The sequence below is a fragment of the Anguilla anguilla genome, chromosome 11, assembly GCF_013347855.1.
Source record: "Anguilla anguilla isolate fAngAng1 chromosome 11, fAngAng1.pri, whole genome shotgun sequence".
Classification (NCBI taxonomy): Eukaryota; Metazoa; Chordata; class Actinopteri; order Anguilliformes; family Anguillidae; genus Anguilla; species Anguilla anguilla.
In genome coordinates, this window is record NC_049211.1 from 19,667,114 (window position 1) to 19,685,192 (window position 18,079).

An 18,079-nucleotide genomic window follows, 5' to 3' on the forward strand; every position below is an offset into this window, starting at 1 on the left:
AACTGGTAACTGGGCGGGATATTTTACGTAAGTGGGCGGTTCATGAATGAGGCTGGAGTAGAAACTGGGAGGGTACATCTGACGGGTTCGGGGCTTGCGTGCGTGGTGTATACGTTTAGTGTATCTATGTCATTACTTTGAATTCATGACCAAGAATACACCACATTGACCAGTACGTGGAGGGTGCGAAAGGGCGGTAATACCTGGGCGTATAAGCAGGTGCACTGTGCGACTGAGTGAGTCTGCGAGCGAGACTTGTCAGCCATGGGTTTCCGAAAGAAGAACAAGAGCCCACCGGTACTGAGCCACGAGTTCGTGATCCAGAATCACGCGGATATGGTTTCGTGCGTTGCCATGGTCATTCTGCTGGGACTGATGTTCGAGGTACAGTATTAAAAAAGCTATCGCACATGCAAAACATTTCGCTCACTGACAGCGCAAAGGGGGCTGGGCGTTAGTGTCTCCCTTCTCATGTATCACATCCACAGCCAAGGAAGGAGGCCCTACTGTAGCCAGTGTATCTTGCTACACTTCTGCGCTTCAGGCAATTTCGGAACGATACATGGATACATTACATTTTGTTGGTCACTTTCTTGTGAAGCCCCATTATAATATAACAGTGGTTTGCTTTGATTGTTGATCAACAGAACAGGAAAGAGTGACCAAATGTGGTGAAGTGTTACTTTGTAGAGTGGCTTCAGCACGCTAGCGTTACGTTAGCAAGCTAGCTAACAACCTCTGCAGATCGTTCTGAGAGCTTGTTAGCTGACTGACGTGTGTCAAAATATTGGACTTGCAGGTTGAATTAGTGATAAAATGTTTGCTAGCTTCTGGAAAAATGTTTGTAACCAGAACATATTGGACACGTGCATGCGTTTTAAATTCCTAATTATTCTGAAACAATCATACATTTATTATAAAGAACTGACAAATGTATAAAAAGTGCAGAAATGTCAATTTTACTGTACAGGTCCAACGTGCATGAATGAAGTACATGAACGGAAGTATACTTAATTATTCCAACCCTTTAAGGACGTTTTAATGCTTTCCAGTATTTAAAGTATTTGTACATTCTTCGGCCGAATTTAAATGTTTGAGCTTAGCAGAAAATTGAAGGTGTGTTGAACCATGCACAGCGTGGTGGTCCAGGGTATCGTCCAATAATCACGTTTTACACAATGATAGTCATTACTGGCCTTTCGTGAAGCCGCATTTTCAATAAATATCCACCGTCCTTGGACCTGGTTGTTCTGTGCATGGACGTATATGTAGGCATAATGGAAGGAATTCTCTGTAATGCATAGACTACAGATCTTTTTTTTCTTTTTTTTTTGAGGCGCGTTTCAGTTAGGCTTATTGGTCTGTCCCTGAAATAAGCATTAAAATGCTGCTAAATGAACTTGGCTATAAATCACTAACACCGCAATTTGTGAATAGTAATTTGTGTTTTGTTTATTTTACAGGTAACAGCAAAGTTTGCTATCATGTTTATCACGGTCCAATACAATGTAACTCATACATTTGGTAAGCTGCTATTTGTGTCTCAAAATCTTTGAGTGTATGTAATGTGTATTCTGTTGAGCTTTTTACATTCTAAACATTTTGTTACAAAACAGGCAATAGTAGGCAAAACTGGTATACAAGAGATTCAGGATTCTATAATGTGTGATGTCAATGTATATTTTGTAAAATAGCAATATACAATTATTAAAGCTTTTCTGATAAATTTGTTTTATTTCTGTTTTGTGCAGATGACAGGCCTGAATCGGGAAACTTTTACCAATATGGACCAAAAGACATGGCAACTGTGTTCTTCTATGTGCTGATTGCCATTATACTCCACGCCTTGATCCAAGAATACGTTCTTGATGTAAGCGATTTCCCCGATGCCAGCCTGAAGCATACACACTAGCATGCTTTATGTGTCCTCCCGTGGCTTTTGAGAGCACCCGGGATGATATTTCAGAGCGTAGATCCCCTCCTGCTGTCATCTCGGCACTCGCTCTTGAGTTGCAAGTTGCACTAAGATGGGAGGGTGCCAGTCCTGTCAGACTTCCCTCCTTCATGCGTTTCACAAGTCACATTTGATATCCTGTGCCTGTCCACATGTTTACACACACCCGCTCTGAAGGGCCAGTCTGCATGGGTGATATACACTCTGCTGCCTGGCCTGTTCTGGGTGGCTGCTGTTCTGCTGAGATATTGCAGCGACTGGCAGTTTCTCTGTGTTTTTGTCACAGAATGCTGTATATGTTGATGTTACTGACGTTTCTTCTGCTGTTGTTTTATAGTTGTATACTAGTGTGTGTGTGTGCGCATCTGTGCCTGTGTACATTGAAGAAGACCAACCAAATACAATATTGTATTATCAAGAATGACAGTTACATCTGAATAAATCTGGCAGGTGCAAAATAAAATTGAAATACATTTCATATAGGCTACAGGCAGTGTATTTGTGGTAACAATATAAGTATATTCATATATTTACTCATTGGTATAGTTACAAACTCAGTATGACATTAATTTGCATTGACCTACTGGTACTCAGGAAAGAAAGGGAGTTGATTAGTTCCCTTGATGACCTTATAAGATGGCACACACTCTGCAAGAAAAAACCAGAAGTCCTGTAAACGTGCATTAATGTAATTTATGCTTAGGTCTTCTCTATGGAGAGAAATAATTTTCCCCTTACTCTAACATTTTTTTAATGCTCTTGGGATGTCTGGTTTTTTAAATTGCATCTGCAAGTTTCGTTGTTCACACCCAGAGTTCAGAAACCTCTTGAGTGTTGATATTGATTTATGAGAGAACAGTAAAGGGTTCATGGTTTCTGTACTGCACAGTAGAAGTACTGACATATTTTACTATGTCTCATTTCAGAAAATCAATCGACGGCTGCATCTTTCAAAAACCAAGCACAGCAAATTTAATGAGTCTGGCCAGCTTGCTGCCTTCTACTTATTCTCCTTCATCTGGGGCAGTAGCATCCTGACAGGGGTAAGGGCGTAGTTCAGCTGTGCCCACCAAAAAGTGAAGACCAAGACAAGAACTTTCTGTAAAGACAGCTTTTCCACTTTGTTATTTGTATTGTGGTGAAATCAATTTATTTGGTATTTTTCAGGAGGAATTTGCAACAAATCCTACGTTCTTATGGGAGGGCTATCCTCATAACCACATGGTGTAAGTTACATTTCTTTTTTTATCTTATCTCCCTTGTTTTCACTGAAAAAAATTCAAGATTGTGGTGTTCTTGTAACAAGAATCCTTCCTTCAAGGTTGGAGTGCCTTTGTTCCCCTAAAGATGAGAATTCCCCAGTAGTGCTCTCACCGCCCATTACAGTGTGTGAAGTGTAAATGTGCGTCATGGGAATGATGTGATTTCTGCTGACGCAGCGATGCTGTTTATATGTTCTTTCTCTGGCCATTTTGGATGCAACACTGACAAAATCCATGTGAAGTTATTCTGAATTTTTAAGTGGAAATGCTGTATCATCATGTGCCTCTGTCTCTTAAGCCATCTTTCCTTTAGCCCCTAACTTGAGAAAAGATAGTTCTTGATTATTATCAATCACAAATGAGTAAAGTTTTTGCAAATGTACGACAGTTGCCTGTGCTAATGCTCCCCTCGGTAGTTGTTTTGTATGAAACAGTCTAGGGCATTGATTTAAACATGAGGTGTTTACTCAACAAGCCATACTTGCCCGACAATAAGTATATTTTATAATGGCATGATTGGATGGTCAGTCTCGGTAATTAGCAATGACCTGTGTTCAGCGAGACCAGTGGTGTCTACTCTTCTCACATCCCTTTTCCCATGAGTTGTTCACCTGTGTGACAATGTGGGCAAACTAATGTATTATGTATATTGTAGCTAAGTACAGTTTTTATCACAGTTTTCAGGTGAAATTCTTCTACATTTGCCAGATTGCCTACTGGATCCATGCCCTGCCAGAGCTTTATTTTCAGAAAGTGCGAAAGGTAGGGGGGTACATGGTGCCGTTTCTATCTGTGCCTCATTTTTTTAAAACACACTGGAAATTACAACAAGACAGATTTTTTGAAAAAAACTGTTTGTGCGAATGTATTACTGATTTTTGCTTTGCTTTCATACTGTCCTGAAGTCATCTAAGATTTTGGCGAACTTATTTAGTGATGTATAAATAATAGAACCATAGTCTCCAACTCTGTTCCTGGAGCCCTATTAACCAGTTTGATTAACATACGATCCTAATGCCTGGTACCAACACAATTTTATCTCTGGTTTAACTTTTAAAATTTCCATTCCCTTTTTATATTTGCTAAAGGTTTACTCCTTGGCTGGGTCATTGTATCTGTTGGGTCTGACAAAAGGAAATTATAACACTTGGAAGTTCCTTATGAGCTGCAAAGGGATAAAGCAGTTTTTTTTACTGTGTCCTGTGAAGTATCAGGTGTCATAACTGGTTAGTGGCAACCAGAATGGAAAATAATTATTCAAAAAATATAATGTACCAACAAAAACCGCAGTTTTATTAAAGCCATTTATGTAGACTCATCGTAAATTCTTTGAGGGAGCTGTAAAATAAGATATGCAAAATATTCAACTGACAGAATATCAGCATAGAATAAAAAGTGGTTGTAGAGTAATCATTTGAGCTATGGAAAGGGCTTCAGGGTTTATTGTATTCAATCCATCCACAAAGCGGTACCCACACTGGAAGCCCAATTACTTAAAATAAGAGGTCAGGGCAGCCTGATGAAAGAGTTTATGGCTTTGTATGCCCTTGTAATTGGAACTATGTGCCCTTTTATTTTCTTCTGTCAGGTTTTTATAGCCGGTATTTAGTTTCCGAGCGGCAATAAAAACAGCCTCCTCACAAAGCCAACTGAGCGTGAGCAGTCATGTACAGTCTGCCATTTTTACCTGAATCATGTCTGCCTGCATGAGCTGCGCATGAAGTGTACTCCTCTCATACAAGGACTGCGTAGCTTAGCCTGGTAGCCTGCATATTGAATAGAAATGAAGGCAGGCAGCAAGCTGGGGGAGAAAGTGTCTTCCTCTGAACTCTCAGATTGACAAAGGATGTTATTGTGAAGGGAGAAAATAGGGCACGATAACTGATTGCAAAAATAAATGCAGAACAATGCTCTCACTCGTCCATGTCTCTTACATTCCTTCAGCACTGGTTGAATTTCAGTCAGTTTGGTCTTAAAAGATGAAACGTTCAGTGTTCAATGCTGAGCAAAACTAAATTTAATCCCAATTGAATTCTGTATACCTGATTACAAAAATGACTTGATTATTAGCATTTAATGAGTGGCTGCACTCCACTGGTGATTTTGGGTGAAAACTGGCTGGGTGAACTCCAGGGCCTTTGTTGGAGAGCACTGACCTAGGCAATGATATTACTTTATCTTGTATCTTGTACTTTAAGTCCAATTTGTTACTGTTGAATTAAATTGTTGTTTTTCTAAATAATCATCCACGGTGCTGGCATTATAGTACATACACCTGCAATCTTTTATGCTGTTGCATGCCACTCAGTTCAGATCTGAATGGAATTTGGCCTGGAGCCTGTAGGCCAGTGCATAGTTAGCCTGAGCAGTGTTGTCAGACCAAACTGCAGAAGTGGCTGAGTTAGCTGGCAGAGTATTCCATGCTTCATTGTGTAATAGCAACGCGTGTAGTTGATCAGGTGCCTGCATGGGCTGGCACCAGATATTTTAGTTATGATGTCATCCTGTCCAATAACTCCAGAGCTCAATTGATTGGCTGCAGGGTGAAAAAAAAAAACAGGCATGCATGACCCAGAGAGGATAGTGTTTGGATGAGACAGACCAGCAGTCACAGTTGGGGAAATTATAGAGGTTAAAAATATTTGCAGTTATTTCTGGCATGTGAGATTGGTAAGTGATGTCATTTTGTGTTCTCTTTCCTAGGAGGATATCCCTCGTCAGCTGTACTATATTTGCCTTTACATTTTCCACATTGCTGGAGCCTATGTCTTAAAGTAAGTGGATGTTCTCTGGGTCCGATTCAACATTTGACTGCATTTTAATAAATACAGGGGAAATGCCATTTTAGCTGCAAGGTTACTACCCCTGGTAATAATGCCGCTCTGTGTCTGGTTTTGATGGCCTGTGGCCGTTCTTTTCCTGACATGGTCCACTCTGACATGTTCACTGTGGGGTGGCTGAGAGGGGAAAAACAATGGAAGGATGGGTTTGATCCAAGCTGGGTACTTGGCATGACTCATCTCTTTCCGAAAAGGGCGACCTGCCCCCTTTCACGAGGCACTTGGGCAGGGCCTTCTGCTTTAGACACAGTGAGGAGTACTGAGCATTAGTAGAATAGCTCAGATTTTTTGCATAGGTTGCCTGTTATGTAGTACATGTAAAAAAAATGTTATCATGAGTGACAATACAATATATACAGCTTTGTGCCTGTGTGTTATTTATTTTATTGTATGGAGTGTTCATCTTTATCCATCCAGGCCAAGGTACAAAGTGTACATTTCAACAATATATGTCTAAAGCTGTCATTATTAGCTTTGATCAGGCAAATGCTGCTCTTTGTGAAGATGTGCAGTCTGCCTGAAAGCATAAATTGGGTTGTGGGAACTGATGCCACACCAACTCTGGAAAATAAGTCATTTGTAACCTTTTCCTATTGTTTCTCTCTGTAGAATATTCAGTGCTGTTAAAGCAGGACTGCTGGACTGTTGAAAAATATGATCCACCCACGTTTGACAAACGAACAGTATGCCTGAACACGATTATTAATTGTGACTGTCTGTGTTCTTGGACTCCTGCCACGGGCCCCTTTGTAATGATATTGGAGACCCTAGGGTAGGAAGTACCGCCCTTGTCATTGTCCTGACATGCCTCTTCTCGAACAAAATATCCCCGCTTATGCCCAGGCCTTTGTTGAAATTGAAATGCTGTTGTTTATATCTGAGAGTAAATCACTCGTGCGGTTTTTATTTTTCTAAATGCTGAACCTTGAGTAGCTCATGCTCTGCGTGCGTGTCCTCCTGTCTCCTCTCAGCCTTCACCGTCTGGGCCTCATCCTGCTGGTGCCGCACTACCTGGTGGAGCTGCTGTTCCACGCGTCGCGGCTCTTCTACTTCAGCGATGAGAATAAGCAGAAAGGGTACGTTCCCCGCCCGCGCTCATCAGCCCAATTCAGCGAGTCATCCGGCTCATGGTGTCTCCACCTACTCAGCATACATACTGAGGAGTGTGCTCTGTAGACCCAGCGCACATGCATTTTAAGGCATGCTTTTGAAAGCATTTGAACCAGTAAGGATTGCATATGTTTGTTTGTAAATCATTAATGCTAAGAAAAATGGATTGTGAAAAGGATCCCATCAGAAAGTCTGTCAGGTCTGCATCGTCTTGCATTGAATTTGTTGTATGATCTTATGGTCACGTGGTCTGTTCTGTTTGTAATCCTGTTGTGTGTATGTCAGTGCTTTTAGTAAGGCTTAAATGGTGCCCTGTCACATTTCCTGCCAAATTTAGAGTACCTAAAATATGTACTGCACAAGACTATCACTATAGAGCACAATAATAACATTACCAAGTTGCATTCCTAAGGCCAGTTTATCTCGTTTCTTGGAGTGGTGTTCTGCTTTATCCTTACCACCATGACCCTATGACCTTCAGCTGTTAGGCCATTGTCTTCCCCCTCAGGTTTACGCTGTGGGCACTGCTCTTCGTCATCGCTCGCCTCCTCACCCTCACCCTCTCTGTCCTCACCTTTGGCTTCGGCTTGTCCCGTACGGAAAACCAGGGGTTCTCCATCGCTGATGGAAACTTCAATGTCCTGACTATCAGGCAAGTCCCATTCCCACTCTGCCCTTGCTTTGTTCCTAAACGTTTTGATCTCAGGGTCCTCTAAATAACCAAGGTCGTGGGTTTGTATCCCAGCCTGGGCCTGTCCGTGTGGAGTGTGCATGTTCTCCCCATATCTGCGTGGGTTTCCCCCAGGTACTACAGTTTCCTCCCACAGTACAAAGACATACAGGTAGGCTAATTGGAGACTCTAAATTGCCCCTTGCTATGAGTGTGTGAGTGAATGGTGTGTGTGCCCTGCGATAGATTGCCGGCCTGTCCAGGGTGTATTCCTGTCTCTTGCCCAGTGTGTTAGGATGGGCTCCAGCCCTCCCCGTGACCCTGACCAGGATAAGTGGGTATAGATAATGGATGGATAGAGGATCTGTCACTATTTTGTACAATACATATCACTATGTAATGAGCACAGTTTAATAAAGAATGCTTCATCTAAATGTTTTTCATTTTGGTGAAAACTGTCTGGGACTCTCTCTAAGACCTTTGAGAGGTCCCTGGACCCTTGCTTAGGAACCCCCAGTTTTAGACTGTCATTCTCCGTACAAACACAGCTAAAGCAAACTCTCAGATTGTAACTCTCAGCAGTTTCAAGCATAGTGTCATATGAACTATGGTCTTGGTAACAGAAGGACAGGAGATTTGGTTGCGCATATCTGTAATTATGCCCTGGTAATTGCTGAGATGGAAAATACTGTGAGTGCTGTCACATTTTATGATTCTCTTCCTACTCGAGGTCTTGGAAGCGAGCTAATTGAAGTTGGTGTCCAGATGATAATTGCAAATGACCTGCTTAAGCGTTTGCTGCCCACACTCTCCTGCGGCTTTCAGAGGCTTTCCTGGGGGGTCACTTCAGTTGTCATCTTTCCGCCTCCAGGTTCAGCTGCCTGGCTGCCATCTGTCTCACACAAGCGTGGATGATGTGGAAGTTCATCAATTTCCAATTGAAGAAGTGGAGGGAGCACAGCCAGATCCAGGCCACCAAAAAGAGAGTCATCAGCCCAAAGAGCAAGCCCTCCAAAAAAGACTCAACCAGAGGTGAAGATCGAACACCCTTCACAATGAGACAGCCGTGCATCATGTGTGCCGAAGGCCCAGTTGCATGTGGCTGGGTTTTCCAATCAATTTGCATTGAATTAATATTGCTGTGTGTGTGATAGAGTTTAAATGGGCTTTTGTTGCTCATTTGACTCTTCCCTTTTGTAACTTCAATTGAGGTGCCTACGTGAGCCCTGATAATGAGCCCAACACCCTGATCATGAGTTCACCCTATGGCCCAGTTGGCACAGCATCTAGACACCTGCATCAGCTTTGTGTTCTACGGGCCGAACCTAGGATTGCCCACTGTGTGCGTGTCCAATAATATATCAGAGATCCCTTGTGGAATATCTGAAATGTGCTTATTTATTTTGCAGGAAGTGCCGCCAATGGAGTCATGAAATCAGATGACAGAACTTCACCTCGTGCACGAAAACCAAAAGCCTCGTAGAGAGAGCTGTGAGAAGACCGAGCTGAGCTCTCGCTGTGGCACGCTTGTCTCGCCTTCAGAAAAGATTCTGCCTCCTGGGTCTCAAAAGAACCTCGTAAAGGAACCATATCTGTATCTTTTGGGTTAAACAACAAACAACATGGATAAACAGCAGTTGTTTTCCTTTGAAGATTTGGGTTTGGTTTTCTCACAGATTGCTTCACTCGAAGATCTTTTCTACTGATTGTTTCTGTGCTTGCGGGATGTTGCTGTGCTTGTGTGTAATCATGTGACACTGCAGAGCAGTAGACCTCAGTGTGGTAAACAGCTGATGAAGAGAGACTACTGTGAGTGTTACCGACAGGGTTGCGGAGCCGTTTCCTCTTTACCAAACACTGTGGTAAATGCCTGATACTGAAAGTACAGATAAGTTGCAGGTAATAACTTGTATGTGGATCTTTTCTTTGGATTTAATTCTGAAACAGTTTTTTGCCAGTTAAAATCCAGTAGAATTTACATGATATCCTTTGCTTTCAGGCTGTGTGGACAGAGACCCTTTTTAGTTTAAAATGTGGAAAATACATGGTTTGCACTTGTCTGGCTAAAGCTTTCGTCCAGCTAAAGCATCCTGCACACTGCATACAATGCGGTTCTGCCCTGGAAAAAAACAAAGCAGGTGAAATCAAACGTTTCCTTTGCAAAATGAAACGGAACAAGATGATACCATAATTAGACTGTGATGTTTTAAGATTTATTTATTCGATGCATGGCAAATGCACACATTAAAACTGTACTGTGCATCACATGTAGTGCGCAGTGGTCTTAGTTGTGTGGACGGAAGACTTGCCAGTGACCATGGTTTGTGGAACTTTCCTGGAAACAAATCACCCTAGCAGAAGTAGCTTTCCGAGTGCCCTCTGGGTGTAGCAAAGGTATGGGTCTAGCAGGCCAGGAAGGATAGACTACAAGGCCTGCTGTTCTGGCTGAAAGCGTGCTGTTCAGTTTTTGGTGCACAGGGTATACTGTGGCGTGCCTCCTGGGTTTGTCCCCTTCGTGCTAATTGTTTTGTGTGATTATAATAGTTGTATATCACTCTGCGATTGACATTTTCAAAGTCAAGTACAGAATGATGTGGATTCAGCTAAAACTACGGCTGGTAAAAGAGACATTTAGATGGCTTTAGTACAAGCATTTTGTGGCCTTTTTACATCCAGTGGACAATTTTTATATTTGTTTTCTCTTTTTTTTTAACAGTGCTTTGTAAAGTCTTCCTATATGGAGTGCAGTGCAAAGCACTTTTATGCATTTGATCCAAACAACAGAATTCAAAGTGTCCTTAAACAGAATATTGTACAAACCGACTTGATGACGTTGACCCTGATTGGCAATAGAACAGCTTTGTGTATATGTGCATGTTTTTCTCTGCGTGGGGTGTTTCTTTAGCGAGGGAGGCAGTGCTACGTTTTGTGGAGATAACTAATATGGCAGTGCCTCGCTTTCATGTTTGTCATCAGGGGGAAAAACGTAAGAGAACTGGTTTGGTCCTCGAGTTTTTGTTTTCTTTTTATTTTTTCTTCTTGAATTGAGTTGTGATGCTAATACAGAAACTTGTAACAAAGTATTTTTTCAGGTTTCAGTATGTTCAATGAATACAATCGAAATTTCTCTCTTTGCCCTTATCCTTCATACACTTCATACCCTCCCCAACTCTTATTACCCCCCTTCCCAAATCCCCACCCTCCCAGCAGGATTCTGCTGAGAGTGAGTTGGAGTATGCTGCTTTGTTTGCCAAATGGTTTGAAAGAGACTTGTTCCTTCCCTGTGATTTTGATATGCCATCAATAGATATGAACTTGTACGCCCTGTTCCCTGGCTAAAACCTAGCCTAAAAAACACTTAAGAAAGAGCCAGTGAGCTCCCTTTAAATTGCCCGGAATAGGAAAGTATAGTGAAACTGTCCACATGTATTAAAAGTACAGAAGAGAGGATGAATTTTAACTGAGAAGGTTCAGTGGTCATTCAGGCAGTAGTATTACATTAAAATATCTGCCAGTTCAGAATTTTACTCTGTATGAGTAAAACGGAGCAGAACAGATTTCACTCTGTATGGCATTTTCTTAGGAGGGAAGGAATGTTTGACATAGCCTGTTACTGTCTGATGTGTAGAAAAAAAATCTATATAAATATAGGATATTCATGAAAAGTTTTGTCAGATTTTTAAAACTATTTTTATAGAATTTCAACAACTGTAGAAAGTTCAGCTTCATTATATTTATAATTTGAAGCCTCATTAGTGATTTAAAAAAAAATAATAATAACAGAAGTGAAAGCATACTACTCTGAAGGTGTGGGTCCAAAAGGCAAAAAATCTTATGTAACTGCAACATGAGCCTGATTAAATAGCAGTGGTCAAGTCACATGACAGAAATCCAATCCACCAATGGCATGCATTCCGCCTGTGGGTGGGGCTGTTCAGATTCATTAGGTGGGACTAAATGCTTGGCAGCGAAGTTGTATTCAAGGTTTTTGTTTTTGTCTTTTCTAATACTTCTGCCCATGTGGTTTCAGTTTGCTGTGTATCCTGATTAAGGGCCTTCTGCCAGGGCATGACCTCTATGTTTGTCATGAGAGCTACAGAAAACTTAAATGACATTGGCCAGCCATTGATGTAGTAGTTACACCATCCTTTTTTTTTTGCACTTACTGTTTTTGAATATACAACATAGCACAACAATAAGTAGAGCTGTTAATTTCTTTTAGCTTTCTTTTTGTCACAGTTAGTTGGTCATGATGGAATAATTTGAGCTGTTCATGGAATTTACATTTGCTAACTCTTAACAGTGTATCTGCACTTCATTAGTTGCAAATTTGATAAATAAGGCATTCTTCATGGAATCCTTGCTAACTGATTGCCTTCAGGTTTAAAACTCTGCCCAACAAAAACTACAAGAAAGTGCACCAAAGTCTATTCAACGTTTTACAGCAGATACATTGAACCTAATCAGATTTATTTTTCACTGTGATATTTTATATGCACTGATGTTTTTCATTTGCTTGCCTATAGATGTTCCAATGTATTGGTTTTATAAAAGGTACTGACACTGATATGTTCTTGAGCCTATGTATTTATGCAAATCTTTCTTTTTCTTTTTTTGGTTCAAATAAAATCTTGATTGATTAACCAGGTAGTCACCATTGTTATTTTATATGGAAGTACACAAGGGTTTTCTCTCTGAGGTTTTTATTTTTTCTGTCAGAGATTAAGAAGAGAAACAATAGAGTGTTTGTTGTTGAAGGTGAGGCCAATGCTCTGAGTTGATCGATGGAAAACTAGGTAACAATCTCCGTTGTGATGGAAACACAACTGGGGTTTTACTCCGCCCCCACCCCCACCATCACCACCACTCTGCCCCACCCATCCATTGTGTGAGAGCAGTGACATTGAAAGACCACTAGAAGGAGCCCTTGAGCTTTTCATCTGACAGATTTGCAGAGGACAGCCACATGCATTCTCTGCATTAATAAATCACCACACATATGCAATGCCTGGAAAGAGCTTTCTTCTGTAGAAATATCCAGCCAAGAGAACAAGAAGGAAAGGGAGGATTGATGAAGCAGTCTTAAAATGAAAATGGGTACTCACACAGTGGTAGTAGAAGACTGAGGAAAGTAAGAAACAATAAGATATTAAAACATTAGCAAGCAAAAAGATTCATTGTTCAGTGGAAGTCACTGTTTATGGATTTACTTGCCCACGAGGTACATTACATAATCCAGCAGAAGGACGAGTGCCTTCTACCTCCTCCACCCTCTCTTGTCTCTTGCTATCCCTCTTCACCCATCCCCCCTCTCTCTCCTGCCTCAAAGCACTTAATTAATCCATGGAGTGATTCACTGAAAAAACTATCACCTGACACATAACATGGCTGGTATGTTTTTTTTCATACACCCACACCTCCACATGGGGAATCCCAGTGGGTCTCCACTAAAAACCTTTGTTGCTGCCTGACGGTCATTCTTTGTGGTGTGCTTTTCATTGCAGCTATACATCTCCTCTCATAAACTGAGGTATTGTCATTTTTCAGTCAGATGCTATTGTTTCAAAACACCAACACAAAGTCCTAAGTTTATATCTGCACACTTGAGACAAGTAATTGTAAAAATGTTTTATTTTTCTCTTCTCCCCTTTGAATTCAATGAAGATGAATCGGTCTCTGAATTGTGTAGATTATGTTTAATTTCCATATAAATTAGCTTCATTAAAATAGGAGTACTTATTTAATGTAGCTCATTTGAAATTCTATATTTAATAAGACATGTAATTTCATGCTCACAGACTAATAGCCAATAATTAGGAGAACCAGGATATCATGGTTCAGTATACAAGCTGGAAGTCAATCTTTGCGGATAGTAGCGGCCCAGCTACTCTGCTCGTCTCGATTTCTCGACTCGTTCTCATCTACAGCCTCATCAGAACACGTGTGCTAAAGATCATGAGAGCCTGGAGTGCTTCTGCAGCGGTGCTACTCAAACAGGGAGCTGTTGGCTGGAATCAAATGAGGAATTTTTCATTAAGTCCTGCAGTTCATTTCAAAGTTATGATCGCTGCTATTGGCAGTGCCGTGCTAGCTGTTTTCTGTGTTCTGGTTCATCATCTCTACAGTATACTGGAAGTGTGTCAGGGGCAGGGATACTCTAATCTGACTCTCAAGTTCAGTAATACTGCTGGTTTTCTCTTCTACCTGACAGCCCATAATTTAATAATGTCACTGATTGGCCAGAGAACTCACTCACCTGGTGCATCAGGTTTAAATCAGTCCCTGATTGGAGGAGAGAAATGAAAACCAGCAGTACTACTGGCCCCATGGGCCAGATTTGAGTATCCTTTGCCTAAATCCTTGGCTTCGTATACAGTATGTGCATGAGGAAGAATCAGTCTTTAGGTTGGATAGCCATCTCAATCGAGATGAATATTGCCATTTGATGAGACAAATAACTTTTTTGAGACAAAAATGTGGATGTACCGGGGTGTGATGTGTGCTCTGTTGCAGAGATATGCCAGGTTACATGTGTAATGTAACGAGGCAATGTGTGTCCTTCCAGGTCGTGCTGTGTTGCAACGCCGCGTTTTATTTTACTTCAGTTTCTTAGAGCAATATCCTCCTAACGGAGAAAAAGAGTGCATACAGAGAGGGAGTGGACCAGTCGCCACCAGTATGATCCGTGCTCCCCTGCTGGTGATGGCGCTGATTAATATTTCAGCCTCCGGGAGGAACCATGTGGCAGGTCTGTGTCTTGCCTGCAGACAGGCGGTGAGCCGAGGGGCCGCTCCTCAGGACCGGGGAAGAGAGCATGCCAACACAGTGAATCTAGGCCAGGCCAGTGAGAGCACTAGAATTCTTCCTCCTGTCTGTGATTTACAACTGTGTGTGTATGCGTATGTTTGTGACCTCCTGGCAAGGCCTCCAATTTCTCAGCCGCTCACAAAATCGGACTCGATACCTTCTTCCGCCTTCTGAATCTGTTTCCACAAATGCTGTCTGCCTGTCTTTCTCCTTCCGCCTCTATATCATACACTGTTGCTCTCTCCCCTCTTGCAGTTGTTTCATTGTTATTCATGGGAGACGCTAGCGAAGTTTATTTTTCCTTTTCGCTGACTGGATTGGCGGGGGGGGGGGGGGGGGGGGGGGGGGAGTGAAACCAGAGTGCCCTCCCACCAAACCACCTCTCTGTTTTTTTTTTCCCTCTTGTGACCTTCCGTCCACCCTGTGCCATGGGCCCCAGCTTAACGCCCTGCTCTAGTGCACAGGCAGGGAAGTGTTAAGTCCTCAGTTGCAGAGCGCATTCTGGATGTCACAGTGAACCCCAGCCTTATCACCGAGGGGGAGGGTGGTTAAAGTCCAGCTGCTGCTAAAAAAGCGAAAACTCTGGGGGGTGATGATGAGTGAGGGCAGAGTATAGAGGGCTCAGGTGAGTTTTTAAATATTAAGTGTGTGCGTGTGCATGTGCGTGTGCGTGTGCGTGTGCGTGTGTGTGTGTGAGAGAGAGAGAGAGAGAGACAGGGAGAAACAGCCTTTTTATCAGATATGGGAATTTAAGTCTGTTATCTGTCAAGTTTGTCAGAAATCGTCATTTATGGGTACAATTCTTGTGTTGTTTTGGATAACTGGCATGACTTGACATGAAGCTGTTTAAGGATGTTCTGATACATATGGGTCTATTAAAATGTTATACAAACAGAAAGAAAAAGACCCACCCTCGGAATCCATATTGATGTTCAGTTGCCCATGTAATCGCAGTTCCAGAAAGCCCTATCTCTCCAACTGAAGATACAAAGACCAAATGGAAACATTTAGCTAATTCTAAAATTTCCATTGTATACCATTTTTATGAATAAATCAGTATAAATTATTTAATAATGTGCTATACGCCTCAGTACTTCATACAAAGTTTATAGCATGTCTCAAGCATTGTTGAAGAAGTCTCAGAAGAATAGAAATCTCTGACTATAGTATTGTGTAAAGACCTCAGTTATCACTGCAATGGAGCTTAACATTCTCCTGATGCTTTGTTTTGAAAAAACAAGAGAGAATAAGAAGGTTGATTCTTGTTGTTGAACAAGCTTATATTAGCAGTAAATATATTTAATTGTCTGAAAGCCACGGTACATATAACTGTTAGTCTAGTGGAAAACCTCTATATTGGCTTCAATAAGAACCTGGCTTGGCAGACCATTGCATAGCCTTTCCTCTCTATTGCTTGGGACCTGGCTGTGAGTCATTCTCCGATGAGGAAAATGAGCATTTTGTCAGACAAAGACCTCCAGGATGCCCAATGGCGGGTGTCCCTGTGGGTTAATTATAACACATGCAGATGGGGTGCTGAAATTATCTCCACTAATAACTTTCCTTGGATTTTCTGTGCTGTAGCTGATGGAAAAAACATGTCTCTGACTGCAGGTCTGTCATTGCAGCTGGGGTACACTGTGTCATGATGCTGACAGGGCTAACAGGCAGGCCACGTCCTTTGGCACGCACACACAAACACACACACACACACACACACCCATATGTGCATACACACAGAGGGGTATCCAGCTGTGCAGACTACACACACTCCCTGCAGGTCACATGCATTCATTTATGACTGACATACACCTGGAATATACATGATGTCTGGTTAACTGTACTTTGACTATTAGTCTCCTCTCTGTGGCCAAAAGTTGGAACCTTTCCTTACCTCTTTGGTTAAAAATCTTTTGCCAGTGATATTGTCTGTGCAATGTATGTTTACTCTCTGACAGGGCTGTTAAATCATTAGAGAAAAGCCACACAAAATGTGCTGAGTGGGGGATGTTGACAGACCTTCTGATTTGAAAAAAAATCCAGCACTACCTGTCATTGCATGGTAGTTTCACAGAGGTGGCTCTGCACACTGCAGTAAATATGTGGTTTAGGAACGTGTGACTGTCTCTGCTTTGGACTATGCAGGCAGGGACAGAGAGAGTGGGGTGATACTGGAGATCACAGGACGAGAGGAGTCAGCTCTCTCTCTTTCGCTCACCGTCTCCCTCCCACTCTGTCTCCCTCCCCCCTCTGATCAGCCCTGCTCATTTCACCTGTGCGCAGTAGTTTTCCATTCCCCCCGGTCGCTGTTCCTGTATCTTCTACCTGTTTTGAATGTTAAACAGCCCTTCTATCCCCCTCTTCCTGTCACTACAGCCTGGAACATGTCACATCCATTTCCATGGATGTGCCCCCTGGATGTGACTTTTTACATCATTATTTAGCTGCATATTACTGATTCTATGAGTCAGTTTTGTTTTTTCTCTTCATATCTGTAAAATGCCCACAAAATTTACATGTTGACTTTAATTTATGTTTCAGATTTTACTTATGTTCGCCTCATAAACTGCACAATGTAGTCTTTTCCCTTTAATGGCACTATGAAGGCTTTCCCTTTAAATGTTTCCTCAGTAATGAGCATGGCGCCTGCACAACTCAGAAATGTTTTACTGTGGTATGCCCAGGAATCTTACTGCTGAGATCAAGTGCTGCTCACCTGGTAACCTAACACTGTGAAGGCAAGTGCTCTCAGTAAACAAATCCCCTGTGAACCCCACTGCATTGTGGGGGTGGGGTAGGGGGTTGGTCAGAGGTTGTGGAGAGGACAGATCAAACTGTTGGTTTTTCCTGCAGGTAGATGTCTACCACATAGATACAGCAGCGTAGGGGGTTATTTCCTAGTCCTTCCACCAAGCTAAGTGATAGACAACAGTGCTTACACTTATCAATAATAGTCAGTTGGGTCTGGCATTGCATTGTGTGAGATGGGGGAAGGGGGGCAAACAGAGATCCATCAGATTTCTGTGGGAAGTAAAGAAGGCTACTTGGCGACAGAAACTTGGTCAAATGAAATCAATGAAAATGAGTTCATTTTAAATGGCTCAATCAATTATTTAATCAATTATTTAATTAATAAATAATTTGCACTAATAGTCCATAATAAATGTGCAACCTGTACTATATGACATTCCAAGTTACTAATTATTTGCTGATTTTGAGCAGTACTCTTTCGAATTTTTGTTTGATCTATAAGGTGGTTTGAAAATGAATGTACCTTTCGGTGAAAACAAATGTCCAGGGATATCTTTTAAAAAGTGATTGTAAACATATCACTTTAAAAATAAGCCATTGATTTCCAACCCATGCTCACATACATAATTAGAGCAAGCTGTTTGTTCAACTATAGTCAAAGGCAGATATGTGTAGCTAAGCTCCT

At 41.8% G+C, this 18,079-nt stretch overlaps 1 protein-coding gene across 1 annotated transcript; it reads left to right on the forward strand.

Annotated features, from left to right (window-relative positions):
• The first annotated feature begins 36 nt into the window (after positions 1-36).
• On the forward strand, positions 37-12,479 carry zgc:113278 (uncharacterized protein LOC541528 homolog). The gene is made up of 11 exons (XM_035383172.1): positions 37-384; positions 1,464-1,524; positions 1,752-1,870; positions 2,881-2,997; positions 3,122-3,180; positions 3,894-3,978; positions 5,920-5,990; positions 7,028-7,132; positions 7,675-7,818; positions 8,708-8,868; positions 9,246-12,479. Exons 1-11 carry the CDS (start codon positions 265-267, stop codon positions 9,317-9,319), a joined length of 1,116 nt encoding a protein of 371 aa, XP_035239063.1. The 5' UTR covers positions 37-264; the 3' UTR covers positions 9,320-12,479.
• The last annotated feature ends 5,600 nt before the right edge of the window (positions 12,480-18,079 follow it).